Consider the following 17,144-nt stretch of genomic DNA (forward strand, 5'->3'; position numbering starts at 1 on the left):
TTATTAATGATCTTTTACAATTTGATTGTTCTTTCATTAACACCTTGAGAAATTTAATTGGGTTTAGACAATACTTTAATATTTGTGGTAATGTGATCAAGTCACAGACAGACTTCAACATTAAGCACACTAATCACAACAATGATAACAATTCAATTTTATTTATTTTTAGTAATTGTGACAATAACCATTTTATTATTTTATTTTTTCTTTTTGTTGTGCTACTGACACAAGACGGTAAATAAAATTAGCAAATAAAAACAACAACAACAGTAAAACAAAGCAATTGCATAATTTATTCATGCCACCATGCACTCTGGCAGTGAGTAGCTATACTAAGTCAAGGGTACACCTAAAGTAAAGGATCAAAGTCTGAAGGCCATCCATCATTTTGACAGATTACACTGAGGAAATTATAAATTGTAGCTGTAATTCCCACCCCTGTCCAGTTAGTGGCGAGTGCGCTCCAGTGTGGCAGCAGAGCAGGGGATCCAGGACAAAAACGAAACTGCCATGAATGTTTTCCTATGCGTTTGATTACGCACAGACGAGTACACAGAAGCTACAACGATCTATCATGCCACATTAAAGAGCGCCAAAACTATATTTATTGTTTGAATTTCCTAATGAAATTTAAATCTGAGACTTTGTTTCATATCAAAAGTAACACAAAGCTTAGCCTATTGCTATTTATTGGAAGGAAGACGCACTACTGTTCGTTCAGCAACTGAAAACAGCATAGACCAAAAGATTGATTGTGATTTAGGAATCAGTATTGGTTCATTAAAATGAGAATCTATTAAAATCGAGAAATCGATTTTGTTGTTGTTGTTTACCCAGCCCTAGGGTATTTTGTTGTTTTTAAACACTGCGGCGTCCTGTAGGTTCATTAAAAATTAAAATGTTAACAAAAATAAAAGCAATTAAATGTGTTATTCTAATTAAAATATGGAAATTAAAATGACGGGTAATAGTAGATTATGACGGAATTTTTTACGACCCCATCCGTCAAAATTAAGGACAATGTTAAAGTGTAACGCAACCTCTGGTCAAGACACAAAAACTTCTGCTATGGTTAAAACAAGTAAAATAACAATGAAAAAGGTTCTTTCTGCAATACAAATACAAAGGGGTAATCACTTAAAAATAAGAAAACTAGAAACTGTCAAACAATCTTCAAATGCACCACTCTAAATGGATTTATCATTTTAAGCATGACCAAAGTTTTTATGGGGAGAAGAATTTATTGAATGTAGTAGTGCAGCACTGTCAGCAGCAATGTTAATGTGTCAGCCTTTAAAAAATATTAACCCAAAGTTCTGTCTGTGTGATTGACCTTTATACATGAATACAAATGGGCTACAAACAATATATTCAGTAGCAGTACCGATAGAACTACTCTTTAAAATTCCTTTAAATATTCCCTTAGAACAGTGGTTCTCAAACTTTTTAGACGTGTTTAACGTCTTTCTCACACTATGTGTGGTGGTGGGGGGGTTGTCAATAACGATAATTAAACTATTTTAAAAATATTTTGATGAGTGTGTTTTTGTGCTGGTTTAGGCTTAGCATAAATAAATATGACATTAAAACCGCCAGTAGGTGGCGGCAAGTGTCTGTTTTAATGAATGATTTATTGAATCCTTCATTCAAATGATTCTTTTAAAATGGCTGATTAATTTAGGATCGAAGCAAACTGACTGCCTTTGTGAATAGATTATTAAAAAAATTGTCTCACTCCATCCTTCAAAAACAGATTAATTCAGGAAAGATACACTGCAATGTTGCTCTGGGACACACAACAGCTCTGCTTTGGCTTTGTGTGGAACTGTTTCATTTGCAAAACAAAAAAAAAAAAAATAGAAAAAAGAAATGTGTCTAAAATGTAACTCAATTATGTAACTCTTGTCTGTTAAACTGCTGTATAAAATTAAATTACGATCACGCACACGTGCTAATTTTTGTGTGATAATACTTAACTACTGTATATCATATATAGAAAAAAAAATAAAAACAGATATTTTTTCTTTAATTGTTTGAATTATAGAGGCATTCTGACTGCATTCTAATAAGCTTCATCATGTAATGAATCCTTTTGGACTCTCAAGATGTGCTTTTTTTTGTTTGTTTGTTTTTTTGCAAAGTCACTGACACACATAGCACAGCACAATGGCATCCCCGTTGTTGAAAAAAATGACAAAAACCATCCCCTCTGTGAAGCCAACATCCCCCTCTTTATAGTGCTGTGTAATAAAACTTATCGTACAAATTAAATATTTTCTCCATATATGTATAAACTAAACTAGCCAGTCAGAGCTCCGTATTAAGGAGCTGCACGCGAGCTCACGTAATTTTTCACCCAAAATGTTTCAAGCGCAATTTCAGCCGCTCTTTAAAAAGAAGACGTATTAGGGGAATGATATTTCCTCGATTACAGTTTAAAGACATTCCCCTGACATAACGTTATAGTACAGACATTTTACACCATTTACACCACAAACTAAGGTCTTTGAGTTTCGTTGGTTGTAATGGAAGTGTTATAATTAGTCGCGCCACATCTTTAGTTTTGTATGGAGCAGCATGCATTGCAGAAACTAGTCTAAAACTAAAAACTAGTACTTTGCTGTAAAAGCACATATATTTCATTTTATCAGAATAAAACGGTTAAACCTATAAGTTTTAAATGCCGAATTACCTGTTTGTAATAAGTCCATCTGGCATTGTTGAAAGTGCAGCAAACGGTCTAAGACTTCATGAAATGAAATGGACAGCTTGAAATCAGGAACTGAATTTTATGACGTCAAGTCATGAGACCAGGTTGTGTTGCGTTTCTTTTCCTGTCAACAACTCGAGGAACTTATTGCGTTACTGGGTTCTCGGTGTTAATGATATTTGTATAGAGCTGAAATGCCCTTTCAGAATATATCAGTTCGCAGGAGGAAAAGAAGAGCTCCCGTAGTCGGCAGGATTCGAACCTGCGCGGGGAGACCCCAATGGATTTCTAGTCCATCGCCTTAACCACTCGGCCACGACTACACGCGTTACGTCGTTTTAGAGACTGTTATGTGAACCTTAGTAAAAGAGTTACCTGTCTTATCGTCACTGATATGGCTCCTTCATTCACTCAGGCGAGGGCTAGTGTTCAGAGCCCTAGAGAGAGAGAGAGTTGCGACAACGGTAGTTAATTTGTCACTTAATTCGTACAGACTTCAAATAGTTCCAGGAAGTTCATAGCGGGCAATTAGAATACATGAGCTGTGTCCGAAATCGCTAACTCATTCACTAATCCCTAGTCCATGACTGTTGAGTAGACTACATCAGAAAGAGTGAACGAAATGAAATAATCATTAAATACTATTAAAATGCCGTCAACAAAAATAAACACACATTAACACGTGTTCATAATTGTATATATTTATTGTTTGCAGTATTTCGAAACTCTCCCAAGCAGCGTTTTGCACTCAGATAAGATGCCAATAGTCGCAGAGCGCCCTCAGGCGACGGTTTTACATCAGAATGCATACGCTACCAACAAACATTTTTTAAATATCCACCAAATTATCATCATTTTTGTAAATTAACAAAGATGCTGTTAATGCCTACATAATGTATTTTAATATAAATAATCCATTAAATAAACGTTAAAAGTGTTAAAGTGTGGATAGGACCCATTCATAGTTAATAGGACCTATTCATAGTGTCTCAAAATAGCACAGCTGAGTACACTATAGATGTTCTTAAGATTATCTTACTAAAGAATAATTTTTAGTATATTAATTACAAAATTAGTGTGTGAAATATAGAGTACTTTACATTATGGAACTAATGGGTGTTACACGGTGTATGGTCATACACTGATTGTCATTTTTATATGAAATAAAAATAATTTAGTTTAGTTGGAAAACATACGCTACAACTTCAAACTGAGAGCATCTGCTGTACCAACGTGATCTCATGATAATTCGTATGTATTTTACGTAAAAAGTGGTTCTATAAAACGTATATTTAGCTTACGCTTTTCCAGACACTAAATGTACAATACTGACATATTTACTGTACAGCATCTAAAGGTACAAATACTTACGTATTTTCAGCACTGTGAGCAGTAATTGCAATACTTGACACCTGAAAACGAATCCTTATGAATATTAACATCGCAGTATTAATTTCATTATTGTTGTTTTAGTTGTCATATCAATGGCCTTATGTTTTCAACTGCATTGTTAAATTGTTTAATCGTTTACTCAATATGAAATGATAACACTTCGTTCTGTTCTGTGTGATTTCTGCTGCCAGCTCGTTTCCAAGATACATAATGTTAAACAACACAATGTTAAGTACACTTTAAACCCTTAAAATAAATAAAATTTCTGCAATCGTTTAATCATGTAATATTTACTTTGTTGCCGCGGTCAATGACAAACATCCTTTATGCAGAGTACGCGTTAATCACTAAATCAAAAGTGAATGTAAGTAGCGATTTCAATACCCTGCATATTGATAGCGCGAAAACTATATATATATATAGTATTAAAATGTTTCGGGGTGCAAACGGAAAGAAAAAAAGAAGTAAAAATTTAAATCTAGCTCAAGTGAATATCGCTCCAATTGTGTGATTGGCTGTTAGGCTATAAAGTGGAGAAGGTCCTGGCTGCAGCCTGCAGAACGGGGTGGAGCTGCATGTGGGGCAGGGCTACATGTGTCGCCCCGCCCACAAATTATATCATTGGTTAACGACGCCAACACCCTCAGCAGGATTTTATTTCCACTAGTTTGTTGCTGAGTTGGTGAGTATTTGAGCTTCGAGTTTTGTCTTATTTGATTAGTTGTAATGTTTGATTACAACATTGGGTTCATTGTGTCACTAATGAGCGATTGTATAAGGAGATGTGAAGTACAGGGACGTCTCTAGGGCTAATCATTCGGGGCTGTTTTTACTCCAGCCCCCAATGCTTTTTTTTTTTTTTTGTATAGCCCTATGATTTCCACGGAATTTATCAAAGTTTGAATGAATGAATCAAAAGTTGGTCATTACACATCAAGTCGCGATATGGACTAGTATCTGTAAATATTATGCCGCAAAAGACTATTTAAATATGAATCCTGCATGTTCTGCTGTCTTTTTATGAATGCGCGGACGCGCGGTTTCTTTACATGTAATACTGATGCGCGTGTGACGCTCACAGTGATTTCAGCGTCTGCCGTTTCACTATATGAGGACATAAATACATCAACAACATCTCCAAAACTGCTCTGAGAGTCACTTCATGAGCATTTCACTGTTTCATTTAAGTAAAACAAGCGTCAAATATACACACAGAAATTTACAGGTATTCACGGCAACCCGTCAAAGTAAAAGTTCGGTTTAACTTTATTAACCATTCAGTAATGTGCCTACTACAACTACTACTACATTTTTTTTCCACACAATATTTCTTCCATGTTTTAAATTTGAATAGTAAATCCCCTTTATTTGTCAAAAATAAAATATCATTTTCATTAGAAGATCAATTTATTTAATATTTTATACCTTCATTTGATAACCAGAAAAAAAATACACAACACAAAATTCCATTTAAAATAAATAAATAAATAAATGTAAAAATAAATAAAAGTTGTTTTTATGCATTCAAATAAACAGACATGCTCAAACATATTTGGTAACAATAAAATGTAAGGTGAAAAAACAATAAAACATTTCATGGGGTCCTAAACATGTATTTGTTCTTAACTTTTGATAAATTCAAATTTTAAAATTGACGGTAAATCGTACAAGATTTATGGTTTTAATTAATTACACATGATTAATTACATTTTGATTAATAAAATTAAATTTAAACATTAAAAAGAAGTCCAGAAAAATTAAAACAAAAAAAGGAATTAAAAAAAAAAAAAAGAAATTTGGGGAAAAAATAGGGCCCTGTTTTTGCATGCAACTATATATTTGCTACATGCTACAGTTATAAATACATAAATACATAATAGCCCCTGATGTTTTAAAATCCTAGAAACGCCCCTGGTGAAGTAAATAAAATAAGACTGCCCTCGTGTAAAGTCATTCGCTAGTGCAGTGGTTTCCAACCTGAGGCCTGCTCCCCGTTTTAGCGCAGGAACTCGTAAGGGTTTAGAGAAAAAAATATGGATGTATAAACAACTTTTTTTTAGATGGCTTTTAAGAATGATTCAAACGGTTGGCAGCTAGTAAACATTGTTTCCGCGGGGCATTAAAAATCATTAAATGTCATTAAATTGATTCTGCGAAAATTAAGGCCTTAAATGGTATCATGGGTAACGTGGGGGTGTGTGTGTGTGTGTGTGTGTTTGGCTACAGGTGTTGTGAACTGGGAGAAGTGGAATGCATCATCCAAGGCTGAATTGCGGGTGCCCTTTGACATCAGAGAGTGCAACAAATGCAAAATGTTGTTCAAATCCTACTCTGGGTTTTATGGTAATGGGAGGCGTGGCTGCTTGAGAGGATTCTATGACAGTATAGAGAATATGGACTCCTGTTTTATGTGCCAGAGCTAGAATGCCTGTGCAACGTAGTAGAAGGGAGAATCAATGTTAACCCAAAAGGTTTGTGTGTGTTGGTCTTGTTTTTATCCTGGAGGGAACTTGTGTGTGTGTGTGTGTGTGTGTGTGTGTGTGTGTATTATTACATGTTAAATGTATGTGGTAACAACGGAAGACACAACAGGTGGGCCTCTGCTAATAAAACAGTGATGTTAAACTGCTGTTTTGTATGACCAATAAAATGAAATACTCAAACTGCATTATCTTCATGTTCTTTGAGTTTATTCCTCTTCATATATTGTTTAGTCCAACGCTTTTGGACTTCCAACTTACTTTAACATGAGGTAATCTCTATATTTTATCTCTACATGTACACATAATTTATTGTGAACAGTTTTGTTATCAGAACAAAGCAATAGCTGTCATGTAGTTCTTTTAAAAATGGCACTTTATTAATTCATATTTCTAAGACAACATTTTCAAAGAAACTTTAAGTGTTGAGTTGGTGACAAAAAAATACATTAAAATACAAGTAAATGCGTAAATAAAAATAAAAACCCATAAATAATTTAAATTTGCAAATAAACATTAATCGTTGCGATATACAGTTCTTAATGCACAAAGATATGACATGCTTGCTTAGAAATAATAATAAAATTTTGCCCAAAATAATAAATGAAAACATAATGTATTATGTTTGGTATAGATTAATATTACGTGTAGATAATTAACGAATTCATAGTATATTTTTTATTTTTGTATGTAAGTTAATGAATGATATTCTCTCTCTCTCTCTCTCTCTATATATATATATAGCTTCAGCTGTGCTCTTAACTGCATTTCCTGTATACAGAGGTGTCTACGTCATTACATGTCATTAGCCAACTGAACCATTTATTAATATCACATGTAGATAATTAACGAATTTATAATATATTGTTTAATATTTTATATGTAACATATTTAATATAACGAATGAATCATAGCTTGAACTATGCTCGTAACCGCATTTCCTGTTTACGGAGTTGACGACGTCATTACATGTCATTAGCCAATGAAGCCATTTGTGGGCGGGGCTATGTGTGTAGCCCCTCCCCACGTGCAGCCCCGCCCCATTCTGCAGGCTGCAGCCGGGTATACTTGATAAAGTGTGGGGCCAGGGTGGGCCAAGCTTCTGATTGGATAAATGAATTGAGTGTTGCTCTGCCTGCATTTCTTTGAGCAATAAAACTAGTTTAACAAGCATTATAGAAATAAAAAAATGTAATATTTAAAATAAGCATTTTACTTTAAGTGTATTCAACCGTTCTTTGTAATCCCTTTTCACCAAAATATTGCTAATTTCCGTGCCGGTGTGTCGCCAAAATCTGAGCCGGTGATGAGCTGCTGTTTGCGGGGGAACTGCAAACCTCAGACTGCCGCCACGCATTTCACTCGTATCTGAAAGATGCTGTGACTGACTCCATAACCTGCCCATAAACAAACAGTACAGAGAAATACTTTAAAATCAACATATTTTAACATCAAATTAAATTCAGTTAAGTATTATAAGGAATAAAATCAGATTATGTTATGCAAGGCAAAAGGTGTTTCCATCATGCAAAACATGTTGTGTTGCGTAAATTTATATAATTTACAGCACAGTGAAGACTTTATAAATTAAATAAAAGGTATACAAACCTTTATTTCGCTGAAGAAGTGACTCAAAAAGCCCACACTCTAACTGTAACTCAATTGCGTGAGTCGCACTCTAAATGCCTCAGAGATGGCAGCCCTATAACTCATGATTATGTGCGTCAGGGGCACAGTAGAAGTAACACAAGGCTGAATACAGAGCTACATACGAAAATGCAATAATTTTTAATGGTATATGGGTCAATATCACTGTAGGGTGTCTTTTGGTCTCTTGTACATAACTCATTTGCCATGATAACATAAAATGACTATGAAAGGGTGTGTTATGTAAGTCTAAGTTTTTATATTAATAACAAAACATTACTTGGCTCTTTAGATACAATTTCTAGATTTTTTAAAGATTTGCATAGGAGGATGCATGTTATTTTTCTATGTCCCATGCACTGCTCATTAAATTTGAATAAGAGTAGAATATAGTTAAATCATAAATCATCATGTTACAATTTTCTTCTCCTGGAAATATTTAGTTAAACAAGAGACAACTCAATTAATAATAATAATTAATTAATAATAATCAATAAAATAATAAAAACAATATTTTTATTTAAGAAAAACGAAGAGTTTGTTCATGTCCCTTGAATGGTAGTCCACTGTCATATTGGGGAATCCACCACTTTAAGAAAAGGCCATCTCCTTTATTGACATCTGGACAACAGATTTTTTTGTCTCTTCAGTGGCGGGAATTTCAACAGCTGAGATGAGTTGGTGACTTTTAAACTGATAAATTTTCTTTGTATGAGTTTGTTTACTTGATTTTCCTAAGCTTAACATGTCCACCCTGTCTGCATAAAATATGCCAGAAATGATTAGAATACAGTATTGTCAAAATATGTACGTTTAAATATACCAAATTCTCTTCAACAACCAGACTGACTATTTAGCTAGTCACAGTTTTGCTGTAAGCTAATATGCTAATTGAAGGTAAAATGTCCACCCTGTCGTGTTGGCCACTCATAGCATTTCATTGGGGGAAGGGGTGGATATCAATGTAATTGAGAATGTGATTATATTATTTATTATTAATTTTTGTGGGTCAATAACATGCAAACAAAAAAAACTGCATCCAAATATCACAGTTTTCTTCAAGTAAGATACATGTGCGAATTGTATAGCTCCTTAAAAAATGCATGGTTTACATAAAATTTTTTATGTATTTATAATTTGAAAGCTAACAAATAACCCTGCTTAGGAAATGGAATAAAAAATAAAATTTGCAGCTTAATATTGCAATGACAATGTATTTAACAGTAATATATATGTCCATGACAGGGTGGACATATCTTAAAAAAATGTATGGGAGCTCAGCTAATATGTTTTTATAGTACTTCAGGGTCTACTATTTATGACATGACATAAAGCGAATAGAAAATTAAGACCAAAATTTTTGAGTATTGTGAGGCTTGAAAGGCACTCTATGGTGATATTGACCCATATATTTCTTTATTGTACTTCAGTTCTTTTTCCTTCGTCAGACACCCAGAGCCTTGTTCCTGGCTACTCATATGGTGTCTTTTTTAATGCAGGACTAAATTTGGAATTTTACGTCGTAGTGAAGCTAATCCAAAACATTATGCTTTAGATTACCACCCCACATTTTTTAATTACATTTGCACTTACTAAATGAATACATATGTTTTTTGTTTTTTTTTTGAATAAATAAAATATCAACTGTAGCCATCTGCACAGAAATGATGAAACCCAAGAGGATATCATCAAGAAAAAAGAAAAATTTATATATATATATATATATATATATATATTTTTTTTTTTTTTTTTTTTTTTTCTTGATGATATCCTCTTGGGTTTCATATATATATAGGGGGGCAAGAGCACAGTGTAACATCAGGGTAGTCATGTTTTAACATTTTGTGTCCCTGCTAATGGTTTGTAGAGATCAGAAAAGGACAGTCAAAATTTGAATGTGACCTCCCAGAATATTGCTACAGGCTCTATTCAGTAGAAAACAGTTCACTAATGTTCTTCAACAGTCAGCCATTGTGCATTAGGATTTTTTCCCCTCATGACTACACTTTAATTTTGTAGCGGCATTAACAGAACAAAATAATTTAAACATAGCATAATTTATGTACAAAACAAGCAAAAAGCAATGTTATTTTTTTTGTTTGTTGACTTGTTTGGTATGATGCATAGATGTTACTCAAACATTTCAGTATAACAGTAGTTTTGTGGTAGGAGTCCTTGTAATTATATTTTAGAGCTAGCTACCTTTTTTTTTTTTTTTTAATGGAGATCCTAACCTAAGTTTGATCATAACTTGATTTCTACAGTACATATGCTCAGTAATAATTAATGTTCAAAATATTAAAAAAAAAGTAAGGGGCTAAAGAAGAGAGCAAAGAGCACTGATCTGATAAATCTACAAGTCAGCTATCTGAAACCTGAAACACATATTTAACTGTTTCTGGAATGCATGTTCCCAAAACAGTTGAAACTAAAACACTATGAACATCTCTGAGAAAAGCAATTTTATAATTTGTGAAATCCCCAAAGAAAAAAAAAAAAAGATGGTAACATTATAACGTGTCTAAGGTCCCTTTTTCATAAATATCAAATGAACAATTACAGGGAAAATGTATACACTGTATAAATAAAGCATACAATAAAATAGCAGTTAATATACACAACCTTCCCTGATCAGTTAAGGCCCAATGTAGAGGGTATGCAGTCATTCCCATTCCCAGGGTATGCAACATCCCTTAATCTACTATGACCCATAAAAAAACAACAACATTCTCTTTATGTCAAATGCAAAACAAGCATCCTGACACTTATGTAGGCCATTTAATTATGTTTGTACACACATATAGAGAGGCAACTATCTGGAAAAAAAATTGTTTTCTTCTTATTTTCTTCATGTAGAATAGTCTTTAAATACATATGTACATAACTCCTGAATCCTCCCAGAGGCATCTTGTGATCAAAGTCCTTCCTTTACAGTACACTGTAAAGCACACTGGGGTGACAAGTTCATGAAAAAAAGGAGGTTTGGAGATAACTCTGTTTCTGCCTGAGCTGGACTGATGTTCAGAGCATCCCAAAGCCCTCACTTCCCTCACTGATGGCCAGCTTCAGCAGCTTGTGGAGCTCCTCGTAGGAGTCATATGTTGGGAGGCACAGCTGGTTAAAACTGAACAGAACAATGTAGGAGGGGTTGAACATGCAAGCTTAATATAAAAAATATCACTTTTTTCCTATAGATACTTCTGACAAAACTAAATTCACATTGCTGAGAAACATTATTATATATTAAAACATTTTTATTATGTAAAACATTCAAGATAGCTAATAAGTAAATAATGTTTCATTTTTACATCAAATGGCAACAAGTGCAAAAACCTTAATATGAATATTACTAACAAACCCTGATACAATGGAAATGTACATTTTTAAAGGGGTCATATTATGCTTTTTCACTTTTTGAATTTTAGTCAGTGTGTGGTGTGTATGTTTGGGCATAAAAAGATCTACAAAGGTACAAATCTCAAAGTCCACTGTAAAAGGAGATATTTAATTTTTTAAAAATCCCTTTTCAAGAACTACAACAAACTGCTTCTTTAGACTACAGCGTTTTTGTTCCCCAGATGTTATAATGTGGTCCATTAGAATATCATTAAAATAAATCCGCCTACAGAAATTCGGATGGTTGGGGGGTGGGTAGGGATGAGGTGGGGGATTAGCCTAACTTCATGCAGTGCGGAGAGCCATTTCTGGGATGCCTCAACGAGCCGCAGGGCGGCTGATATAAACACAAGCTTTGACTAGAGTGGGTGTGATCTGCTTCGGTGGCCGTGTTGGAGCCATGCCATAGACGTGTGCAGTATAAGGGGTCAAAACACATGCATTGACTTGAGCGACGATTATCTCCAGTTGCCGTGTCAGAGCGTGCCGCAGACGTGTACACCAGGGTTGGGGCCATTCATGAATTGAATTGAGAATGAATGGTAAATTCCAATTCACTTCCTGGAATGGAATTGGAATTGGAATTGCATGCAGCTGACAGGAAATGGAATTGGAATTGAATTGGAATGTCAGGAAACAGAATTGAAATCAAATAAATTCCACTAAATTCCACTTGAGTTGCTAAATAAAATAATTTGACTTGATTTGCTTAATAGTTTATAGTACATTAAATATTATAAATCACATAAACAACAAACATATAAAAGAAATACAAAGTACTGTATGTTTAGTATGTTAAGCATGATCATTTCACAAATTGTAGGTCAAAACTTTTTGCATTCATGGACACCCAAGTTCCCTCTACATCTACACAGTTACCAGCCATCAGAGGAGGTACCAAGTTACCTAAGCCTACCATGTCACAATGAGGAGTCTGATCCTCTCCTGTACTGGAAGGACAACCAGAGTCATTTCCCCTTTTTGGCTCAAATTGCATGCCAATATCTTGCTGTGCCTGCTTCATCTGCTCCTGTAGAACGCGTTTTTAGTATTGCTGGTAAGATATTTAGGCCTGAGAGATGCAATCTTAGCGATGCCAAATTTCAGGAAATGATGATAATTCGATGCAATAAAAAGTGAATGAAATACATGAATGAACATGACTCATTTTTTTTGTGAGTTGAGACATATATTATGTGGTAATCATATGTTGAATGTATAGTACATCCAGAAACTTATCACCACTGTCATTCAATTATTAATTCATAATGTACAGTTCTCATTTTTATTTACTTGCATTTGATCAAGTCTATTTTTATACATTACTTGGTATTTGTAAAGCATCATAAATAAAGTTCAAATGTATGTCTCTAAATGCAATCACAAATAAATGCTCAGAAACAGCAATAAACAGAATTCAGTGGAATTTCCCTGAATTGAATTCCACTTCCTGTAATTCCAATTCAATTCCAACTCTGTTTCCTGTAATTGTTGTTGAATTCCAATTCCAATTCCATTTCCTTCTTTGAATTGGAATTGTTGAGTTAATTCCTGAATTGACCCCAACCCTGGTGTACACTGTGTGGTAACAGATTTATTCATCATACAGTGCAGATAGCTTCACGTATAACGTGAGTGTTTTTTAAAATCAGTGATGATGTTCTTCGTAGAGCTGAAGATCTTTGCCCGAACCCGATGAAACCCAATGGGACCCGACGGGTTCGGTCGGGTTCGGGCTTAATTTATATCATTTTACACGGGCTCGGGCTTGCGCTCCGGCTTGCGCGGTAAATGAGCGGTCATGTGATGCGTTTCGATTAGCGCGAGAAAGATGCTAAAATTGATGCTGAGGAGGTGAAACGGAGGCTTGCTTCTGGTGATTACGTTTTGGCAAAATTAGCCAGATCTACCAGTACTATGCATTCCGGCCAGTCGCAGCAGCAGTGAAAGGGTGTTCAGCGCTGCTGGACGCGCCATCAGTGAGCGCAGGACCGCGTTGAAACTACAGTGGATTCAATAATTTTCCTCCACAAAAATATGTAGCCTAATCTTGGTGAGTAAAGATTTTTTAATTATAACTAAATACTAATTGAGTCTTAAATGCATAATGTAGACAGAGTATATAGGCTAATGTTGGCAGTATTCTCTGATTACATTTCAGCTGCTATTCACCGGCGCGTTGAGGCCAGATTGTGGAGAGAAGTGGCGAAGCAAATCCCGCGGAGCCTTTATCTTAAATTCGTTATTGCCAAAACCCCATCTTGATTTAGAACTTATCTTAATTTAATTTAAGAAAGAGTCATTTTTATTGGCGCGTTGGCCTATTTATAGGCTGAGTGTATGCCTATTTAGAGTGCTAAGATGTTACGATGTTACAGAGAACTTATTTTATTTCTTTGTTCCAACTTCCAAGTGGCCTATAGCCTACGTTAGTCATTAATAAATTGTTACATGTATACATGTATAAATTACTTATTCTTGACAAAAGGCAAAAGAGCTGTGTGCTTCCGCATATTTAAATAATGTCGGGCTGTAAACGGATTCGGGCTTTTAAAAAGCTGTCAATCAAAATATACTTGTCGGGCTCGGGCCGAATTCTGTCGGGCCTAACTTTTAAGGCCCGATTACAGCTCTAGTTCTTCGCTCGTTTTCTGTAGCTGCTTTTTGAATAACTAAGGAAATGTAAGCATTATACTGTAACTATTAACTTAGAATGTTTTTATCCAACTGTTGTCACGCTAAATACAAATTCAGTCATATTAAAAACATTAGGCTGCTTTTAGCCTTATGCTGGAGCTGTTTTTTGGCAATAAAACTATGTAAATAATTGAATAAATTAGCACGATAATATCACGTATTGTTGATCTAGCAGGCTTACGATAGGACTCAACACTACTGCAGCGTCAACTATACCTTAATATATCCTTAACTATAACGAAGCAGACAGAACTTGCTGCTTTGGCAAGGGGCGTGGCAGTACTGAAACACCGTCTAAGCTATTCGCCAATCGCAACTCCGTGGGACAGCTAACCAATCACAACTAGGGTTGCAAAGGGGCGGAAAATTTCCGGTAAATTTCCGGAAACTTTCCATGGAAACTTTGTCCGGGGAATTTTGGAAATATTCCAATTTGGAAATTTAACAGAAATTTACGGGAATTTACGGGAAATTTGGGGAAATTTAAAGAAGCTGTATCATAAACAAATATAAATTTCAACATTTTGTTTGATTATAAGCTGACATGCATGCAAACTAATACAAATTTTAAAAATGACATTTTTTGATTTTTTTGGAATCTGTGATGCTTTTTGCCTGGATTTAACTTAAAAAGAACATAATTTATTCAAAACTGAAATCTTTTCTAACAATATAAGTATTTACTATTACTTTTTATTAACTGAACACATCCTTGTTTAATAAAAGTATTGGAAAAAAAACATACTGACCCCAACCTTTTGAACAGTACTGTACTATTAAAAAAGGATTTATATTTTAAATAAATGCTGTTCTTTTTCATTAAAGAATCCTGTAAGAAAAGGGAATTTAAAAAATATTAAGCAGCACAGCTGTTTCCAAAATTGATAAATCAGCATTTCAGAATGATTTCTGAAGGATTACATCAATGTGACAGTGAAACTGTAGTAAATTCAGCTTTTTTTCATAGCAATACATTATATTTTAAAGTATATTAAAACAGAAAACCATTATTTTAAATTGTAATACTTCACAATATTACTGTTTTGTTTTTTTTACTGTATTTGTGCTGAAAAATAAATGAAGGCTTGATGTACATAAGAAATCATAAGAGATGTTCAGAAAACATCAAAAATAGGAATGTGTCCAAACTTTTGACCAGTTCTGTACTTCTGTATGAAACTGGCTAGCAGAAGGTATAAGGAATAGCACTGCAGCTTAAGCTAGCTAGCACATGATACTTCCTAAATAGTAAATGAAATAATGCTAACTAGCTTAGATTGTTCATATCTGATTTACTGGCCAGCTACTGTATAAACACTGGGACATGAGATATACTGTATAAACATTTTGGTTTTTGCTAGTTAAACTTACCTAAACTTACTTAATTTACACAAGTAATATCAAAATTTAGATGTAGCCCTTGGGCTCAAATGCAGCAACTGTGCCTTCAGAGAAAATGGGGGGGAATTACCCCCTTAGGTGACTACTAGGGGGACTGTGTGGGGGAGGGTAATGTTTAGACTGTTTTTTAAATTATTATTATCTCACCTAAATGTTTGCTCAGCCAGTGTATTTGTTTTAACAATGGCATAATTTAGTTGCACAGTACCTTACACACAGCACAAGGAAGTTTTAAACATATATATTTTTGTAATATTTATGTAATTGACATGAACACTAGCCATAATATATTTTGATAGTTTGATCTGTGCATGTTATAGAGGAATGTACAGTGGATGTAGGGTGTGTGGCCTTAACAGCCCTGCAGTAAGCAGTGTGCATGTGACTGAGCAGTGTGTAGGTCAGAAATTAAACTAAAATTGCATTAAACCTGGTTGTTTTATCCAAGATTATGCTGCAAGTTTTTCTTCTCATCTACATTTACATTCCCAGTTCCTGAAATTTTGCAAATTCCCAGTTTATTCCCAATAATTCCCATTAATTCCCATATATTCCCATTAATTCCCGTTAATTCCCATATATTCCCGTTAATTCCCATGGAAAGTTTCCAGTCTTGAAAATTCCCGGAATTTTGCAACCCTAATCACAACACATTTTTTCGTTTTCGGCGGGCCTTCATCAAACCCGGCACTAATCGAGCCATTTGGGCCAGGCTGGGGAGAAAGGTATTGCAATATTATAAATTATGTGAGAAATAATGTTTTTTTCCAAGCACCAAGCATGAGAGCATGTTCTAGTACACCCCCAAAACAAAATCAAGACTTTGTAAAAGAGCATAATAGGACCCCTTTCAAAAAAGGATATTTACATCACATTTAATTTTGGAAATTGGATTTTGGTCTTTCTGTGAAAGTAAAGGGGTGTTTGACGTGCGCTCACCAGGTGTGTGCGGTGGGCAGCGTACTGTGTGTGGGAGCTGCTATGATCTGGAAGGAGGGGCAAAGCGTGTTGAAGCCGCCAGGTGGGAGTTGTGAGGAGCCAGTGGTGAACTGCAACAAACGTGCCAATTCTTCCTGTGTGAAGGATGACACCACTGCCCAGAACCATTTCATCACCTAAAAAACAGAAGAATTAGGATGAGCTCACTTTAAAGGATTAGTTCACTTCCAGAACAAAAATTTACAGATAATTTACTCACCCCCTTGTCATCCAAGATGTTAATGTCTTTCTTTCTTCAGTCGTAAAGAAATTATGTTTTTTGACAAAAACATTTTAGGATTTTTGTCCTTTATACTGGACTTCTATGGTGCCCGCAAATTTGAACTTCCAAAATACAGTTTCAGTGCAGCTTCAAAGGGTTCTAAATGATCCCAGCTGAGGAATAAGGATCTTATCTAGCGAAACAATCGGTCATTTTC

At 34.7% G+C, this 17,144-nt stretch overlaps 2 protein-coding genes and 1 non-coding gene across 8 annotated transcripts in view; all 3 read right to left on the bottom strand.

Moving 5' to 3' along the window:
- Positions 1–3,219, bottom strand: part of hs1bp3 (HCLS1 binding protein 3) — a 48,935-nt gene extending 45,716 nt beyond the window's left edge. Inside the window, exon 1 of one of the 4 annotated variants that reach the window (XR_007829589.1) lies at positions 2,696–2,973. Coding sequence is in view for 2 of the 4 variants with exons in the window: in XM_051134121.1 (XP_050990078.1) it covers positions 2,696–2,721 (26 nt within the window). In the remaining 2 variants the exon portion in view is untranslated. Of the gene's footprint in view, positions 1–2,695; positions 2,975–3,088 lie in introns of those variants that run through there. The other 3 variants (XM_051134122.1, XM_051134121.1, XM_051134123.1) reach the window with 3 other exon arrangements.
- Positions 2,955–3,036, bottom strand: trnas-aga (transfer RNA serine (anticodon AGA)). Its single transcript has one exon. It is a non-coding gene; the product is annotated as a tRNA-Ser (tRNA).
- Positions 3,220–10,023: 6,804 nt separating the features above from the next.
- arel1 (apoptosis resistant E3 ubiquitin protein ligase 1) overlaps positions 10,024–17,144 on the bottom strand; it is a 31,135-nt gene continuing 24,014 nt past the window's right edge. For all 3 annotated transcript variants that reach the window (XM_051133097.1, XM_051133098.1, XM_051133100.1), the window contains exons 21-22: positions 16,666–16,841; positions 10,024–11,356 (exon numbers count right to left, since the gene is read on the bottom strand). In XM_051133097.1, coding sequence (XP_050989054.1) covers positions 11,254–11,356; positions 16,666–16,841 — 279 coding nt within the window. In that variant the 3' untranslated portion in view covers positions 10,024–11,253. The remainder of the gene's footprint in view (positions 11,357–16,665; positions 16,842–17,144) is intronic.

Source organism: Labeo rohita, chromosome 17 (assembly GCF_022985175.1).
Source record: "Labeo rohita strain BAU-BD-2019 chromosome 17, IGBB_LRoh.1.0, whole genome shotgun sequence".
NCBI classification, from domain to species: Eukaryota; Metazoa; Chordata; class Actinopteri; order Cypriniformes; family Cyprinidae; genus Labeo; species Labeo rohita.